Genomic DNA, 14,476 nt, shown 5'->3' on the forward strand with positions numbered 1-14,476 from the left:
TCCATTAAAAGTTCAATATGGCGGCTGACAGTGGCATCATACCACCGAAATAAGTACCAAATTTCAGCCTTCTACCTGCACGGGAAGTTGGAGAATTAGTGATGTTGGAAAGTTTAATATGGCAGCTGACAGTGGCATCATACCACCGAAATAAGTATGTATATTGGTTTCGGTTAGCGCATGGAAGCCGCCTACCAAATTTCTTGAAGATGGGGCCATGAATAAGAAAGTTCAATATGGCGGACGTTGTTGACCGTTATGCGTAGAATTTCGAAATGAAACCTGCTTAACTTTTGTAAGTAAGCTGTAAGGAATGGGCCTCCCAAATTTCAGCCTTCTACCTACACGGGAAGTCGGAAAATTGGCGACGTTGAAAAGTTCAATATGGTGGCTGACAGTGGCGTCATACCATTGAAATAAGTAAGTACATTGGTTTTGGTTAGCGCAGGGAAGCCACCTACCAAATTTCGTGAAGATGGGGCCATAAATAAGAAAGTTCAACATGGCGGACGTTGTCGACCGTTATCGAGCGTTATGACCGTTACGTGTAGAATTTCAACATGTAACCTGCTTAACTTTTGTAAGTACGCTGTAAGGAATAAGCCTGCCAAATTTCAGCTTTCTACCTACATGGGAAGTTGGAGAATTAATGATGAGTCAGTGAGTCAGTCAGTCAGTCAGTCAGTGAGGGCTTTGCCTTTTATTAGTATAGATATATATATATAAAATGTACTAAGTAGTTATGTGGTAATAATGTATTTTTTTAACAATATTTTGATCTTGATTTTCCTTTTCTAGATGTTGTAATTGTTTAATTAATCCTTAATTTACTAATTAGTTGGTCTGACTCTAAAGCAGTTGCAGCCTTTGAATATTCAGTGTTGTTTGCCTGGGTGGCTGCTCTGCTCATTTTGAAGTGTCATTAATAAGATACAACAAAGGGGGAAAACTGCAAAGAGAAAGAGCAAAATATAATGAAATCAACAAAAGAGAGTTAAGAATATAAATCTATAGCAAAAGCAGAAACATTTCTAAATGTCTTTATAAATGTAAAAAATCATGCTGCTGCTCTTTTATGAATGAAGAATAAGAGAAAAAAATACAGGCTAATTAAATGAGATCAGTGTTTTCAGATGTTGTCACTGATTATGAATCTGGTAGGAACAAAAACCTGCTGGCACACTGGGTCCCGACAAACCATGTCTGAGAATCACTGAATTAAGGTCTTCTATGTTTTATTTGATTTTTTTTGTGGGAATGACCACCAGGGAATAAAAAAGTTATTTGTTCATGATTTCTTCTTCTAATTATTAGTCTCAAAGTCGATGATTATTTAAAAGTCTAAATAGGTCAAATTATTTTCTCTCACTATCTGCCTTGTAAATATTCACATTCTCATGGATGAACAGACTAAGCCACCCATTTTACAATTCTCTGGCGGAACATGTAAGTCAAAACCTTTACACCAAAACTGATTAATACCAAATTGTGGTAGACTCATTACGAATCTCGTATGTTGATGTCAGAAGCAGATAGCTCCACACACAGTGGTTTTTAAGTAGGAGAGAATATGGCAGAGTTAAGAACAGATGCTGTCACATTGTGAACTAATGTTGTCACTAGTTTACAATGAAGAAAATTTACAGCAAATTCTTTGTCTGTGAATGTCCATCTAGTAGATTGTTTTTTGTAAGTGTTTGCAAAGTTAGAAATCTCAGCAAGTGTCATTTTAGAATATATTGTTATTCTAGTGGTAAACACTGTAATATATAGATTTAAGCCAGTCCTAGGACTGTGAGTAAAAACAACTGTCCTGAATAAGTAAATTAAATTATACTATAGCAAAACATGCTGCTTAAAGAGTGTGACATATTAATCATGTTTTTTTTGTTTAGTTGCAACCAGTACCAGTGAACATGATTTACATTCTAACTGGATGTTGCGTGCCCCCAGGACAATATCAACAGATGAATTCAAGGTTAAAACTCCTGGTCATAAATCTTGGAAAAAGACTGGTGGAATGTCGATAGGCAGCAAGAAGAAACTAGAACGAAACCCCATTCATTTACCCAAAGTAGCAGAGTGTGGTTTACAGACATTACGAATCAAATCAAAAACAAAGGATCATTAAAGGGTATATACTTTAACTGCTTGGTTTTGGACATCATTAACAGTCACATTAATATAATACTACCTCATATTATACTCCATATATAATGATACCAATAAAACTATGACTTTTGCTATTTTTCTCATATATTTTATAAAAATGTGATGTTTTCCTTGAATATGCTGGTATGGCAATATGGTATAGTTAATCCACTGGAAATTAAACTGCAAGGTGTTGGCCAGATATATAATGACATAGAATAACACAATGAAAAGACAGAATTCCTTATCCTAGATTACAACTTGTGCTGTATGTAAACCCCTAAAACATTCCTTACTAATGTTGTTCATTAGAGTAATGACTACAAAAGCATTTTTAAAAACACACATCTTTTAATTTGTGATAGTTGTTCACCTTTCCTTAAAAATATTACAAACTAGCAAAATACCCGCGCTTCGCAGAGGAGAAGTAATGTGTTAAAGAATTAATGAAAAAGAAAAGGAAACATTTTAAAAATAACTTAACATGATTGTCAATGTAATTGTTTTGTCACTGTTATGAGTGTTGCTGTCATATATATATACACACACACACAAACATATATATACATATACACATATACATATACATACAGTATATATACACACATATATACATACACACACATATATATATATATATATACACATAAATCCACATATATCTACATATATATACATATACACACATATATATGGTTGAAATAGTTTTTACTGTCAAATAATGCAAAGAGTACGCGACACGTGTTTCGCCCTAATTCTGGGCTCATCAGGCATACACACTCACTGCACTCCCTCTCGGGAATCGAACCTCGGGTGTCAGCAGTGAAGCCTTTTACGTTGCGCCACAGTGTGTGGTTAGTTTATTTGACAATATGTAGATCGGGGTAATTATATTCAAGGCATTCATAGTCTGAATCACAATCTGACTGTATGGGTGGTTACCTACCAGGTAACGCTTGTGGTTGGTCAGCAAGTCGGCTAACGTCCGCCACGGTGCCCTCTTTCAGTTGCGAGAAGCAGATCATAGAATGGTTGAAATAGTTTTTACTGTCAAATAATGCAAAAGAGTACGCGACACGTGTTTTGCCCTAATTCTGGGCTCATCAGGCATACACACTCACTGCACTGCCTCTCAGGAATCAAACCTCGGGCATCAGCTTCAGAGGCAAAGCCTCTTACGTTGCGCCATGGCGTGTGGTTCGTTTATTTGACAGTATGTAAATCGGGGTAATTACATTCAAAACATTCGTTGTCTGAATCACAATCTGACTATATGGATGGTTACCTACCAGGTAACGCTTGTGGTTAGTCAGCAAGTCGGCTAACGCCACGGCGTGTGGTTCATTTATTTCACAGTATGTAGATCGGGGTATATATATATATACAGTAATCCCTCCTCGATCGCGGGGGTTGCGTTCTAGACCCCCCCGCGATAGGTGAAAATCCGCGAAGTAGAAACCATATGTTTCTATGGTTATTTTTATATATTTTAAGCCCTTATAAACTCTCCCACACTGTTTATAAATATTCCCCGCAGAGTTATACAGCATAATCCCTTTGTATTCTCTTAGATATTAGGTAAGATTCATTGAAATTATGTATATAAACACACTGTTTATATACAGTAAAACCTAAATATTATTTTAAAGATATTGAGTGTCTCCGATATCACGTTACAGCCATTACGATAGACATGCCACCAGCAATAAAACGTACAATGCAACAAAAATAGTATACAGTAAATGTGTGTGTACAGTGACACTAAACGTACGTACATGTACTAAGTACTGTAAGTAGAAAATTAATTATGGTTACTCACCAACAATGACACGATGACTTGTCTGATAACAATGAGTTTTATTTTACTGCACAACAAAGGAGAGCGTTACAGCCCTTAAAGGAGCCACTTCAGGCGATTGTGTAGCACTGCCGTTGTTCTTCTTCTGGCAGTCTTCAATCCAAATCCCTAAAGCAGATTCCATCCAGACTACTGCTTTATTACATCCACTTACAACTCGTTTTGCACCCTGGTTAAAAGGACACTGCGGCCGTAGATCTTATATTCCTTTCCTACTTTTTAAATAAAAAGAATCGTAGCCTTCAACAAATCCAAAACGTTTACCTTTTCGGCAATCGTTAACATCTTCCGTTTGCTTGGGCACGGCCCCTGAAGCAGTAGCAGATCATTTTGGAGCCATAATGAAGGGCTTGACTATGCACAAAGATAAACACAAAAGAGCACAACTCTTTACACAGCGAAACACGTTGATGCTGAATGAGCGAGACAAGACTTCCTGGTTAACACTGCATTCAGCAAGCAGGAACTTAACTGCGTGCTCTGATTGGTTAGCTTCTCAGTCATCTGCCAATAGCGTCCCTTGTATGAAATCAACTGGGCAAACCAACTGAGGAAGCATGTACAGGAAGTAAAAAGACACATTGTCCGCAGAACCCACGAAGCAGCAAAAAATCTGCGTTATATATTTAGTTATGCTTTCAAATAAAATCCGCGATAGAGCGAAACCGCGAAAGTCAAATCGCGATATAGCGAGGGATTACTGTATATATATATAGCAAAATACCCACGCATCACAGCGGAGAAGTAGTGTGTTAAAGAAGTTATGAAAAAGAAAAGGATACATTTTAAAAATAACATAACCTGATTGTCAATGTAATTGTTTTGTCACTGTTATGAGTGTTGCTGTCATCAAGGATTTGATTATCATTATTTCTTTCAATCAGGTTCGTATTTGGAGGACGTGTTGTTTTGAAGTTACATTCCATGTTTGTCAACCGTTGTAAAGATAACAGGTTTCATTCATCGAAGTGTTTACTATGCAATAAGATTGTTAAGCCTTATGATAATGTTCCCATACGGAGGATTTAGAGAGACGCACTGGGAGAAGTATAATCTGAACATCTCTACAGTTTAGTTTATTTTTGGGTTGTAATGTTCATCAAATTTATGTATCATCCCAGTTGTGGACCATGCATTTTACACCTAGGCCTTCAGTAGTGCTCCGTCTGAATCAACATGCCCCTCAAAAACTAATTTATGGTTATAAATACCATTTTAATATGCAGAATTACAATATAAAGAGCCGCTGCATCACAGATAGATAACTCCTGTAGCCACAATAAATGCCTTTATTGAATAGACAAACCACGGGTGAACAAGTTCCTTTCTACTGCAGCTACAGCCGCGATACAAATAAAAAACATCAATAATAACTCATAAACTTGCAATATTATTTAGGAAAATCGCAACATTTTACTCACCAAAAATTCGGATTATTTGTAAACAAAATCCATCCTCCTCTCTTTCCTCAAAAACAGTTCAATTACTCTGTCGCTCAGATTATCCCTTCGCTTCAGTTCCATCAAAAAGTCCTTTTTTATCGCCATCGAAGCTAATGCTGAAAGTCGAACCTGCCCTGTCGTATTTCTGGCATAAGTTTTAATTCGCTTTAGGGCTGAAAATGTCCGTTCGACAGAAGCAGTGTACATTGGAATGGTCACCGCCAAATATAAGAATGTGTACAGCTGCCCCATGCTCTCATTCAGATTTTTCTGATGAAGGAAGTCAAGGAGATCAGCGAGAGATTTTCCTGCAAAATCATCCATGGCATACATTACAGTCAGTTCTGTTTTTAGCCAAGACAGATCAAAAACTGCTGCGTGGCTCTTGTGTTAAACTGGAGAAGGCTGCATGCGGGAAATTTTTCTTGTATTCCCGAAACTTCTGGGGGTCGAGGAGTGTGACAAACATCAGTTTTTCATGGTCTTGAAATCTGGTCTGTGTCTGGAAAATAATATTCTCCAGAATCCTGCCATGGAGTTGGCAGTAATGCACGCGAGGATCTTGCGCTCGGCGCGCCTGTGGTGCGTTCATTGGCCTCGTAGAGTTCCTCATAGTGGCTTCTATCCAGTCAATGGGTCTGAATACGGTGATGTTGCCGTACGCCTGCTAGAGGGCCCTACTGACACCAACTCAAAATCTGATTGGTTTAGCAACAGTTTAATCGACATTTATTCTGTGTTAGAGGGCCTGCAGAACGGATTGTGAAGGCCTCTCTGCCTGACCAAAAATGATGGCTGAAATGTGATTGGTTAAATGTTTTAATACGAAAATACATGTCTGGAAGCAGCACAACCATCGGATTAAACTTGTCCACGGCTTTATTTAATTTTAGCTCAGACCCGGCACTTAAAAGTTTCTCTTGCACTTTCGCTGAGGGAGGGTTTCCGCAGTAGCTCCACTTATGAATATGCTAAGCACAGTCCTTCACCCGCGAATATTTACCTTATATGGGCAGGCACTCAATTATGTGAGAGGCGTGATGATGCGAGACGCAAACTGCCTCACACAGCAACCAAGCTGCAGGATTTGGCCGTATACAGTATATGGACGAAATTAGGTTTAAGTTATGACCGTTATGCGTAGAATTTCGAAATGAAACCTGCCTAACTTTTGTAAGTTAGCTGTAAGGAACAAGCCTGCCAAATTTCAGCCTTCCACATACACGGGAACTTGGAGAATTAGTGATGAGTAAGTGAGTGAGTGAGTGAGTGAGTGAGTGAGTCAGTCAGTCAGTCAGTCAGTCAGTCAGTCAGTCAGTCAGTCAGTGAGGGCATTGCCTTTTATTAGTATGGATTAGAACATCAGAAAAATTGTGATGAGAACAAGTCATTCAGCCTAACATGTTCATCCGTACTATTTACCTAGAATGTCCAAAATAACATCAAGTCGAGATTAAAAGTTCCCTAAAGTTCTATGGTCCACCATACTACTTGGTAAGTTATTCCATGTGTCTGTAGATCTTGGAATGTCTGTTTTTAACAATTTTAAAACTGTGTTCTGGTTGCAGAATTTAACTCAGATACTCTGTATGTCTTCCTTTCATAATTGTAAACACTTTGATCATGTCATCTCTTAGTCTCCATTTGTTTAAACTGAAAAGGTTCAACTCCTTCAGTCTCTTCTAATAGCTCATAGCTCTTAGTTCCAGAAGCAGCCTTGTCACCCTTCTCTGGACCTTTTCTAATGCTGCTATGTCTTTTTTGTGTTATGGAGACCAAAACTATACACAGCACCCCAAGTTAAGAATAACCTACCTTGACTTGTACTCTACACATCATACTATATGACCCAACATCCTATTATTAGCCTTTTTGATTGCTTCTGTAAACTATGCAGATATAGATTGTGATAGGTTCACTATGACTCCTAGGTCTTTTTCACAATTTTTACTTTCAAGTTTGAGACTTCCCATTGTGTATTAAAATATAAAATGTTTACATTTTACATGTAATACTTTACATTTACTTTAATAAATTTTATGTACCACAAATCTGGCCAAGCCTCTATGCTGTTCAAGTCCCTCTGCAACAATTCAGCCGATTCTACATTATCTGACCTTCAACCTAGTTTAGTATCATCTGGAAACATAACCAGGTTATTTGTTACATTTTTGAACAAATTATTTATTTACTTTCAAAAATACAGTTGCAAAAACACACATTCCTGATCAGGGCAAACCAATTTTAACATCGCCTAATTCTGAACATTGCACTTTGCTTGTGTTTGAACCAATTTTATAACCACTGTGGGAAATAGCCCGGACACAGACAGGTAGACATGATTTTAAAGCACCACACACATTTATTTACACTATTTCACTATTTATTTACTCTATTTCACAAGTGAAAACACACACAACCCACTTCACCCCAATGTCCAGACCTCTTTCCAATGCCTCTCCTTCAGGTCTGCCTCCATTCCACTCCTCTCCTTTCCTCTCCTCTCCTCCGAGCTCTGTCCATGTACGCTCCCAACTCCAGCCATCGAATTGAGGGAGGCGGCCCCTTTTATCCTCACCCGAACGAGCTCCAGGTGCCTCCCAATAACCTTCCTCCTGCCCTCCCAGAAGTGCCGGCTGTGCACCCTGGAGCACTCCTGGTGTCCCTGGTCTTCTTCCCCCCAGCAATTCCAGGTGTGGCGGAAGTGCTGAGGGCCAGGGCTCCTCAGGCATCCAGGCGCCCCCTGGCGGTGACCACGGGCCCCTATAGGGTTAAGCTTCTAAGCTCTGTTCCTGTGGTCCCCAAAGCGACCAGGGCGGTCGCCCCCTCATGGTCTGGAGAAGGAGTAAGCCCTCCTCTGGCCCTCCCAGGCATCCCGGCTGGGTGCCACCCCCAGCCACTTTCCACACCACCTACACACTATACTCTAAATTTCCACTTAATTTAGTTTGATCACAAACCTTTAATGTGGTACCTTACCAAAAACCTTCTGAAAAGCAATATAAATATTATCATCTGCTGCTATGGATTGCCATCCATAGCATTCCTGCTTTGTGCCCAATGATTGCTGGGATAAATTGCATTTAACTTGGGACTTTGCCCTGGATTAAGCGGGTTAAGGAAATGGATGGATGAATACAAAATATCAAAGGCACCTCTCTTATTGTATGCTTTTATTGCTTCCTTCTTTTTCTTTTTGTATTTCTTTCCAAATGCGGCACTCATATGCCCTACATTTAGTGCTGAAGTTATCAGCCTAACACGCCATAAACAACTGTTTTTCCCCTTTGTAACTTTTTTTTATTTATTTATCGAACTGCTTTTCGATTTTGGGATGAACTTGTCCTGTATTATATGTAAACAGCTTTAAACTTATCCCACATCTCAGCTGTGTGAATACTTAAAAGCTTATCTCAGTTTTTCCTATTTAGGTTTGTCGCATCTGCTTAAAAATTAAACTACTTAAAATACATTTAAATCTTTTTGTTTTAGAATATGACTCTGCCAAAACACTGTGATATGTTGTAAATTCTGTTTTTCATAAATGGTGACTCCCCCACCTTTTTGGTTTTGCTTATTTTTCATGAAGTCTGTGTACCCATTTACAGTGGTGTGAGAAAAACTATTTGCCCCCTTCCTGATTTCTTATTCTTTTGCATGTTTGTCACACAAAATGTTTCTGATCATCAAATACATTTAACCATTAGTCAAATATAACACAAGTAAACACAAAATGCAGTTTTTAAATTATGGTTTTATTATTTAGGAGAAAAAATCCAAACCTACATGGCCCTGTGTGAAAAAGTAATTGCCCCCTTGTTAAAAAATAACCTAACTGTGGTGTATCACACCTGAGTTCAATTTCCGTAGCCACCCCCAGGCCTGATTACTGCCACATCTGTTTCAATCAAGAAATCACTTTAATAGGAGCTGCCTGACACAAAGAAGTAGACCAAAAGCTAGACATCATGCCAAGATCCAAAGAAATTCAGGAACAAATGAGAACAGAAGTAATTAAGATCTATCAGTCTGGTAAAGGTTATAAAGCCATTTCTAAAGCTTTGGGACTCCAGTGAACCACAGTGAGAGCCATTATCCACAAATGGCAAAACACGGAACAGTGGTGAACCTTCCCAGGAGTGGCCGGCCGACCAAAATTACCCCAAGAGCGCAGAGACGACTCATCTGAGAGGTCACAAAGACCCCAGGACAACGTCTAAAGAACTGCAGGCCTCACTTGCCTCAATTAAGGTCAGTGTTCACGTCTCCACCATAAGAAAGAGTTTGGGCAAAAACGGCCTGCATGGCAGATTTCCAAGACGCAAACCACTGTTAAGCAAAAAGAACATTAGGGCTCATCTCAATTTTGCTAAGAAACATCTCAATGATTGCCAAGACTTTTGGGAAACTACCTTGTGGACTGATGAGACAAAAGTTGAACTTTTTGGAAGGCAAATGTCCCGTTACATCTGGCGTAAAAGGAACACAGCATTTCAGAAAAGAACATCATACCAACAGTAAAATATGGTGGTGGTAGTGTGATGGTCTGGGGTTGTTTTGCTGCTTCAGGACCTGGAAGGCTTGCTGTGATAGATGGAACCATGAATTCTACTGTCTACCAAAAAATCCTGAAGGAGAATGTCCGGCCATCTGTTCGTCAACTCAAGCTGAAGCGATCTTGGGTGCTGCAACAGGACAATGACCCAAAACACACCAGCAAATCCACCTCTGAATGGCTGAAGAAAAACAAAATGAAGACTTTGGAGTGGCCTAGTCAAAGTCCTGACCTGAATCCAATTGAGATGCTATGGCATGACCTTAAAAAGGCGGTTCATGCTAGAAAACCCTCAAATAAAGCTGAATTACAACAATTCTGCAAAGATGAGTGGGCCAAAATTCCTCCAGAGTGCTGTAAAAGACTCATTACAAGTTATCGCAAATGCTTGATTACATTTATTGCTGCTAAGGGTGGCCCAACCAGTTATTAGGTTCAGGGGGCAATTACCTTTTCATACAGGGCCATGTAGGTTTGGATTTTTTTTTCTCCCTAAATAATAAAAAACATCATTTAAAAACTGCATTTTGTGTTTACTTGTGTTATATTTGACTAATGGTTAAATGTGTTTGATGATCAGAAACATTTTGTGTGACAAACATGCAAAAGAATAAGAAATCAGGAAGGGGGCAAATAGTTTTTCACACCACTGTATGCTATACTCCTGCCCATCTCAATTATCTAGCCAGGTGTCGGTTATTCCTATTACATGAAAGTAATGCACAGTTATATATAATTCTATTAGTTATTTTTCTTTTAATACTCCTAGCATTAAGGCAAACAATGTTAATGTATTACTTTAATTAACTTTGACTTTACAGTGTATCAGAACTTTCAAAGTTATTTTGTATTTGTGTGTTTATTTTACCGTTCTCCCAATATGTGAAGTTCCAAACCTGGCCTGTTCTAAAATCCTTTGTTCCCCTAGTTTAAATAATCCTCAATAAGCCTACTCATACACCTCCCCAATACACTGGTTCCTCTCTGTATAAATGTAGCCAACCATGGTGGACCATCTGTTCTAGAAACAGTCCCAATGCCCCATCAACTATGCCTATCTATCCTACATCTTTGTTATATTGCCTAATCTTATTTTTATTTTTTATAAACTGTTCTTTCTCTTGTAAAGCACTTTGAGCTACATCATTTGTATGAAAATGTGCTATAGAAATAAATGTCGTTGTTACACTAAGATTTAAGCCACACAATAAGCATTCTAATCTTACATGGACAGGCATGTGGCACAGGCAGAACTGTAGAGAAACCCACCTTGTCAGTTCTGTGCCTTAGCTTGGCACCTAACACTTTAAATTTTGATTGCAAACCTGACAAACTGCTCTCATATACTGTATGTCAATTATTCCAACATGTATAATGAGAACTTTATCCATCCCTGCTCCAGTCAAGAGACTCTCCACCCTTCCAGGGAGCTCTCCTATCTGTACACTTGGAAGGCAAGAAACCACATGAGACTCTTTCACCATTAGAGACCCTCTAATGATTGAATACCCCCACCATCACTACTTCTGTCTTGCTGGGAGCTGGTTTTGACATGACCTGTTGGGGCTCCCAAACCCTACCTATCATCTTAGAGTTATTGGAATCACCATCCAGCTCCACTGTTGGAAACCTCAATCTCTGAGGTTAATGCCCTTGACTGTGTACACCTCCAACTGTTACCTGTTTAATTGTACCTTTCTCTTCTGGAGGACCATATTAAAATAGAAAATCTTGTCTATATGATGCAAAGTGTTTGGTCATATTATTGGAGAGTTGAATTCATAGAACTGTTTCTCCTTTATTGTTAAAAAGATCTTTGAAAATGTTTTAACATTTCTAAACCAAGGTCTGTGGTTGGGGTTTCTTCTGTGAAACTTAACAACATTGCTCTTACTACAAGTCATATAAATGTATCAAAATATGTAGAGGAATGGGTAATATTAAAATATTATTATTTACTCCAGTTTACCAAGTGGTATTCAATAGGGATGACTGCAGTAAAAAGAGCTTACATTAGGTTTGGGAAAAAGCACTTTTCTGAAATGGAATTAATTATCTTCTTGTGCCCTACACTACAGGGATAGGCTATGTATCGGAAGTGACAATAAATTGGACCATAAATTAGACACAGCCATTTGCAGAATATAGCTAGTATATCTACACATCAATTATGTATATTATATATTATGTATATTTATCAAATTATGAGCAAAATTAAAGCGCTAGATGTGATTTCACTAATAGTTATAATTGGTATTTACCAAAAAATTGTTTTCCACCTGCGTTCTTGATGTCTATCATGATCAGCAAGCTATTTTTAAGCGTGCAGTGGATTGAATTTTTCATTTTGATAATGTCAAAGCTGAAATACTGTAGATCTCCACACAATGATCGAAAATATTACAAATAAAACACACAAAATAATTGACCGTTTAAGTATTCACTCGATTTATTATGACACACCTAAATCATCAATGGTGCTGCCAATTGTTTTTAGAAGTACTATAATTAATTAAATTGTGATTACCTTTAATCAAGGGGTTTAATTGATTGTAGTAAAAATACCACTTATTGTATATGAAAGGTCCAACTTGTTTTGATTCAATATGTTGGCTTAACTTAGACAATAAAGACAAATGAAAACTCTCCAAAAGCCACTGTTCACAAGAGGATTGCACATTATGATTGAAATTATATTAAGCGACCCACTGCAACCAACTACTGCACCCAATAAGGGAAAGTCACTCAAAACTGAGTTGCAAACCAGTAACTGAGAAAAAAATTCAACTATATTTTCTTAAAATACTGTATACAGTATAATAATTACACGTATATACCTGAATTCATAATGTTTAAGTATTTGTAGCACATGGAAGAGTAAAAGTACTGTAACAGCACTGCCAAGCTGGTTCAGCCTGTGGAGGGATCACTAACAGTGTGAGCTGGCATTCCAGCTTGCAGATTAGCAGAGTAAGAGGCGATGACTAGGAAGTCAAGAAAAACTACAAGTTTGCTAAAAGTCACATAAGAATTCCAATTTGCATAGCAACAGTGAGGAGACCTTTTAAGGATATCAACATATCTTAGAGCAAGAGTTCATTGGCACTCAGTTCAGGCGCTGGGCTTAGGCACTTTCAGACAGGTGCCATTTGAGAAGTTAAATGCACGTTGTTTGGTGCTAGGATCATTTTCAGCATATTTAGTATTATTAGTTGAATATTTATTCATACATGTATGTAAATATTGATTTATATCTCTAAATGAAGTGTATATTTTATTATTATATTATTTTCATCCATATTGAAGGTAATACTGTATCTAATGTGCCATGTTTCAGTTAAACTGTTTGTTATTGCTTACTGTATTGCTTACATTAATATTTAAGGAACAGTGATTAGCTAAGATTAAACCATTTCATATATTTAGAATTATATTTAGAAGCATCTCATACAGTTTTGTAGTTTGCCAGAAGGCAAATGAGAGTCTCTGAAAGCCACTAGAAGGATATTCTGTGTTCTGATGAGAGCAATATTGAGCTTTTTGCTCATCTTTTGGCTCATTATGGCAGAAGCCAAACACTGCACATTATCAAAAATACACCATCTCCACCGTGCGGTAGAGATACGTCTCTGCACAATGCTTTGGAAGGCCTGTGATGGTGGAAGGTAAAATAGATACAGCAAAATAGGGGGAAAGCATGGAGGAAAACCTACTGAGGTCTACAAGAAACCTGTAGCTTGTGAGATGATTTGTTTTTCAGCAAGACAATGACCCCAAGCATAAAGTTAAAGATACACAGGAAAGGATTAAGAACAATGCCCTGAGGTGGATAAGATATATCCAGATCTCAGTCCAATTGAGAATTTGTGGCTGAACTTGAAAAAGATCATCACTCATGCAACCTGACAGAGCTAAGAAGAATGGGGAAAAATTGCAGGGTCCAGATGCATGGAGACTAAAGGCTACCATGGCTGTCAAAGGTACATCTACTAAATACAGACTTGAAGGGACTGAATGCTTATACAATCAATTATTTTATGTTTTATATTTAATTAATTTAAACCACTTTGCAGAGATTTGCTTTCACTTTGACATTAAAGAGTCTTTTCTGTTATTCAATATTAAAAATGCCAAATAAATCAATGGTGATTCAAAGTTGTATAAAAATAAAATGTAAAAACTTATAAGATCGTGAATAATGTTTATGGGCACTGTACATCTTTAACTGTTGCTGAAAGTTATCAAATGAGAGAAAGGTCAATTACAGCGATGTGAATATCAAATCTGGGTTCTGTCGTGGCAGCATTTTGTTAGCTTTGCCCTAACTACAGCAACATTATCAAAACTTATCTTTTATTGAAAAGAGCATTCCAAACGCCTGTACAATTTCAATTAGATTTTTGTAAAGTGATCTTTAAAGTAAATAATACCTGGAGCAACAATATGTAAAATAATGCAGATGTTAGGAAA

General features: G+C 37.8%; 1 protein-coding gene across 1 annotated transcript in view; it reads left to right on the top strand.

The window, feature by feature from the left end:
- LOC120524428 (uncharacterized protein C13orf42) overlaps positions 1-2,168 on the top strand; it is a 43,890-nt gene extending 41,722 nt beyond the window's left edge. The window contains exon 3 of the mRNA XM_039746281.1: positions 1,896-2,168. Within this exon, the coding sequence (XP_039602215.1) occupies positions 1,896-2,131 (236 nt within the window). The 3' untranslated portion in view covers positions 2,132-2,168. The remainder of the gene's footprint in view (positions 1-1,895) is intronic.
- Positions 2,169-14,476: the final 12,308 nt, after the last annotated feature.

This window comes from Polypterus senegalus, chromosome 2, assembly GCF_016835505.1.
Source record: "Polypterus senegalus isolate Bchr_013 chromosome 2, ASM1683550v1, whole genome shotgun sequence".
NCBI classification, from domain to species: Eukaryota; Metazoa; Chordata; class Cladistia; order Polypteriformes; family Polypteridae; genus Polypterus; species Polypterus senegalus.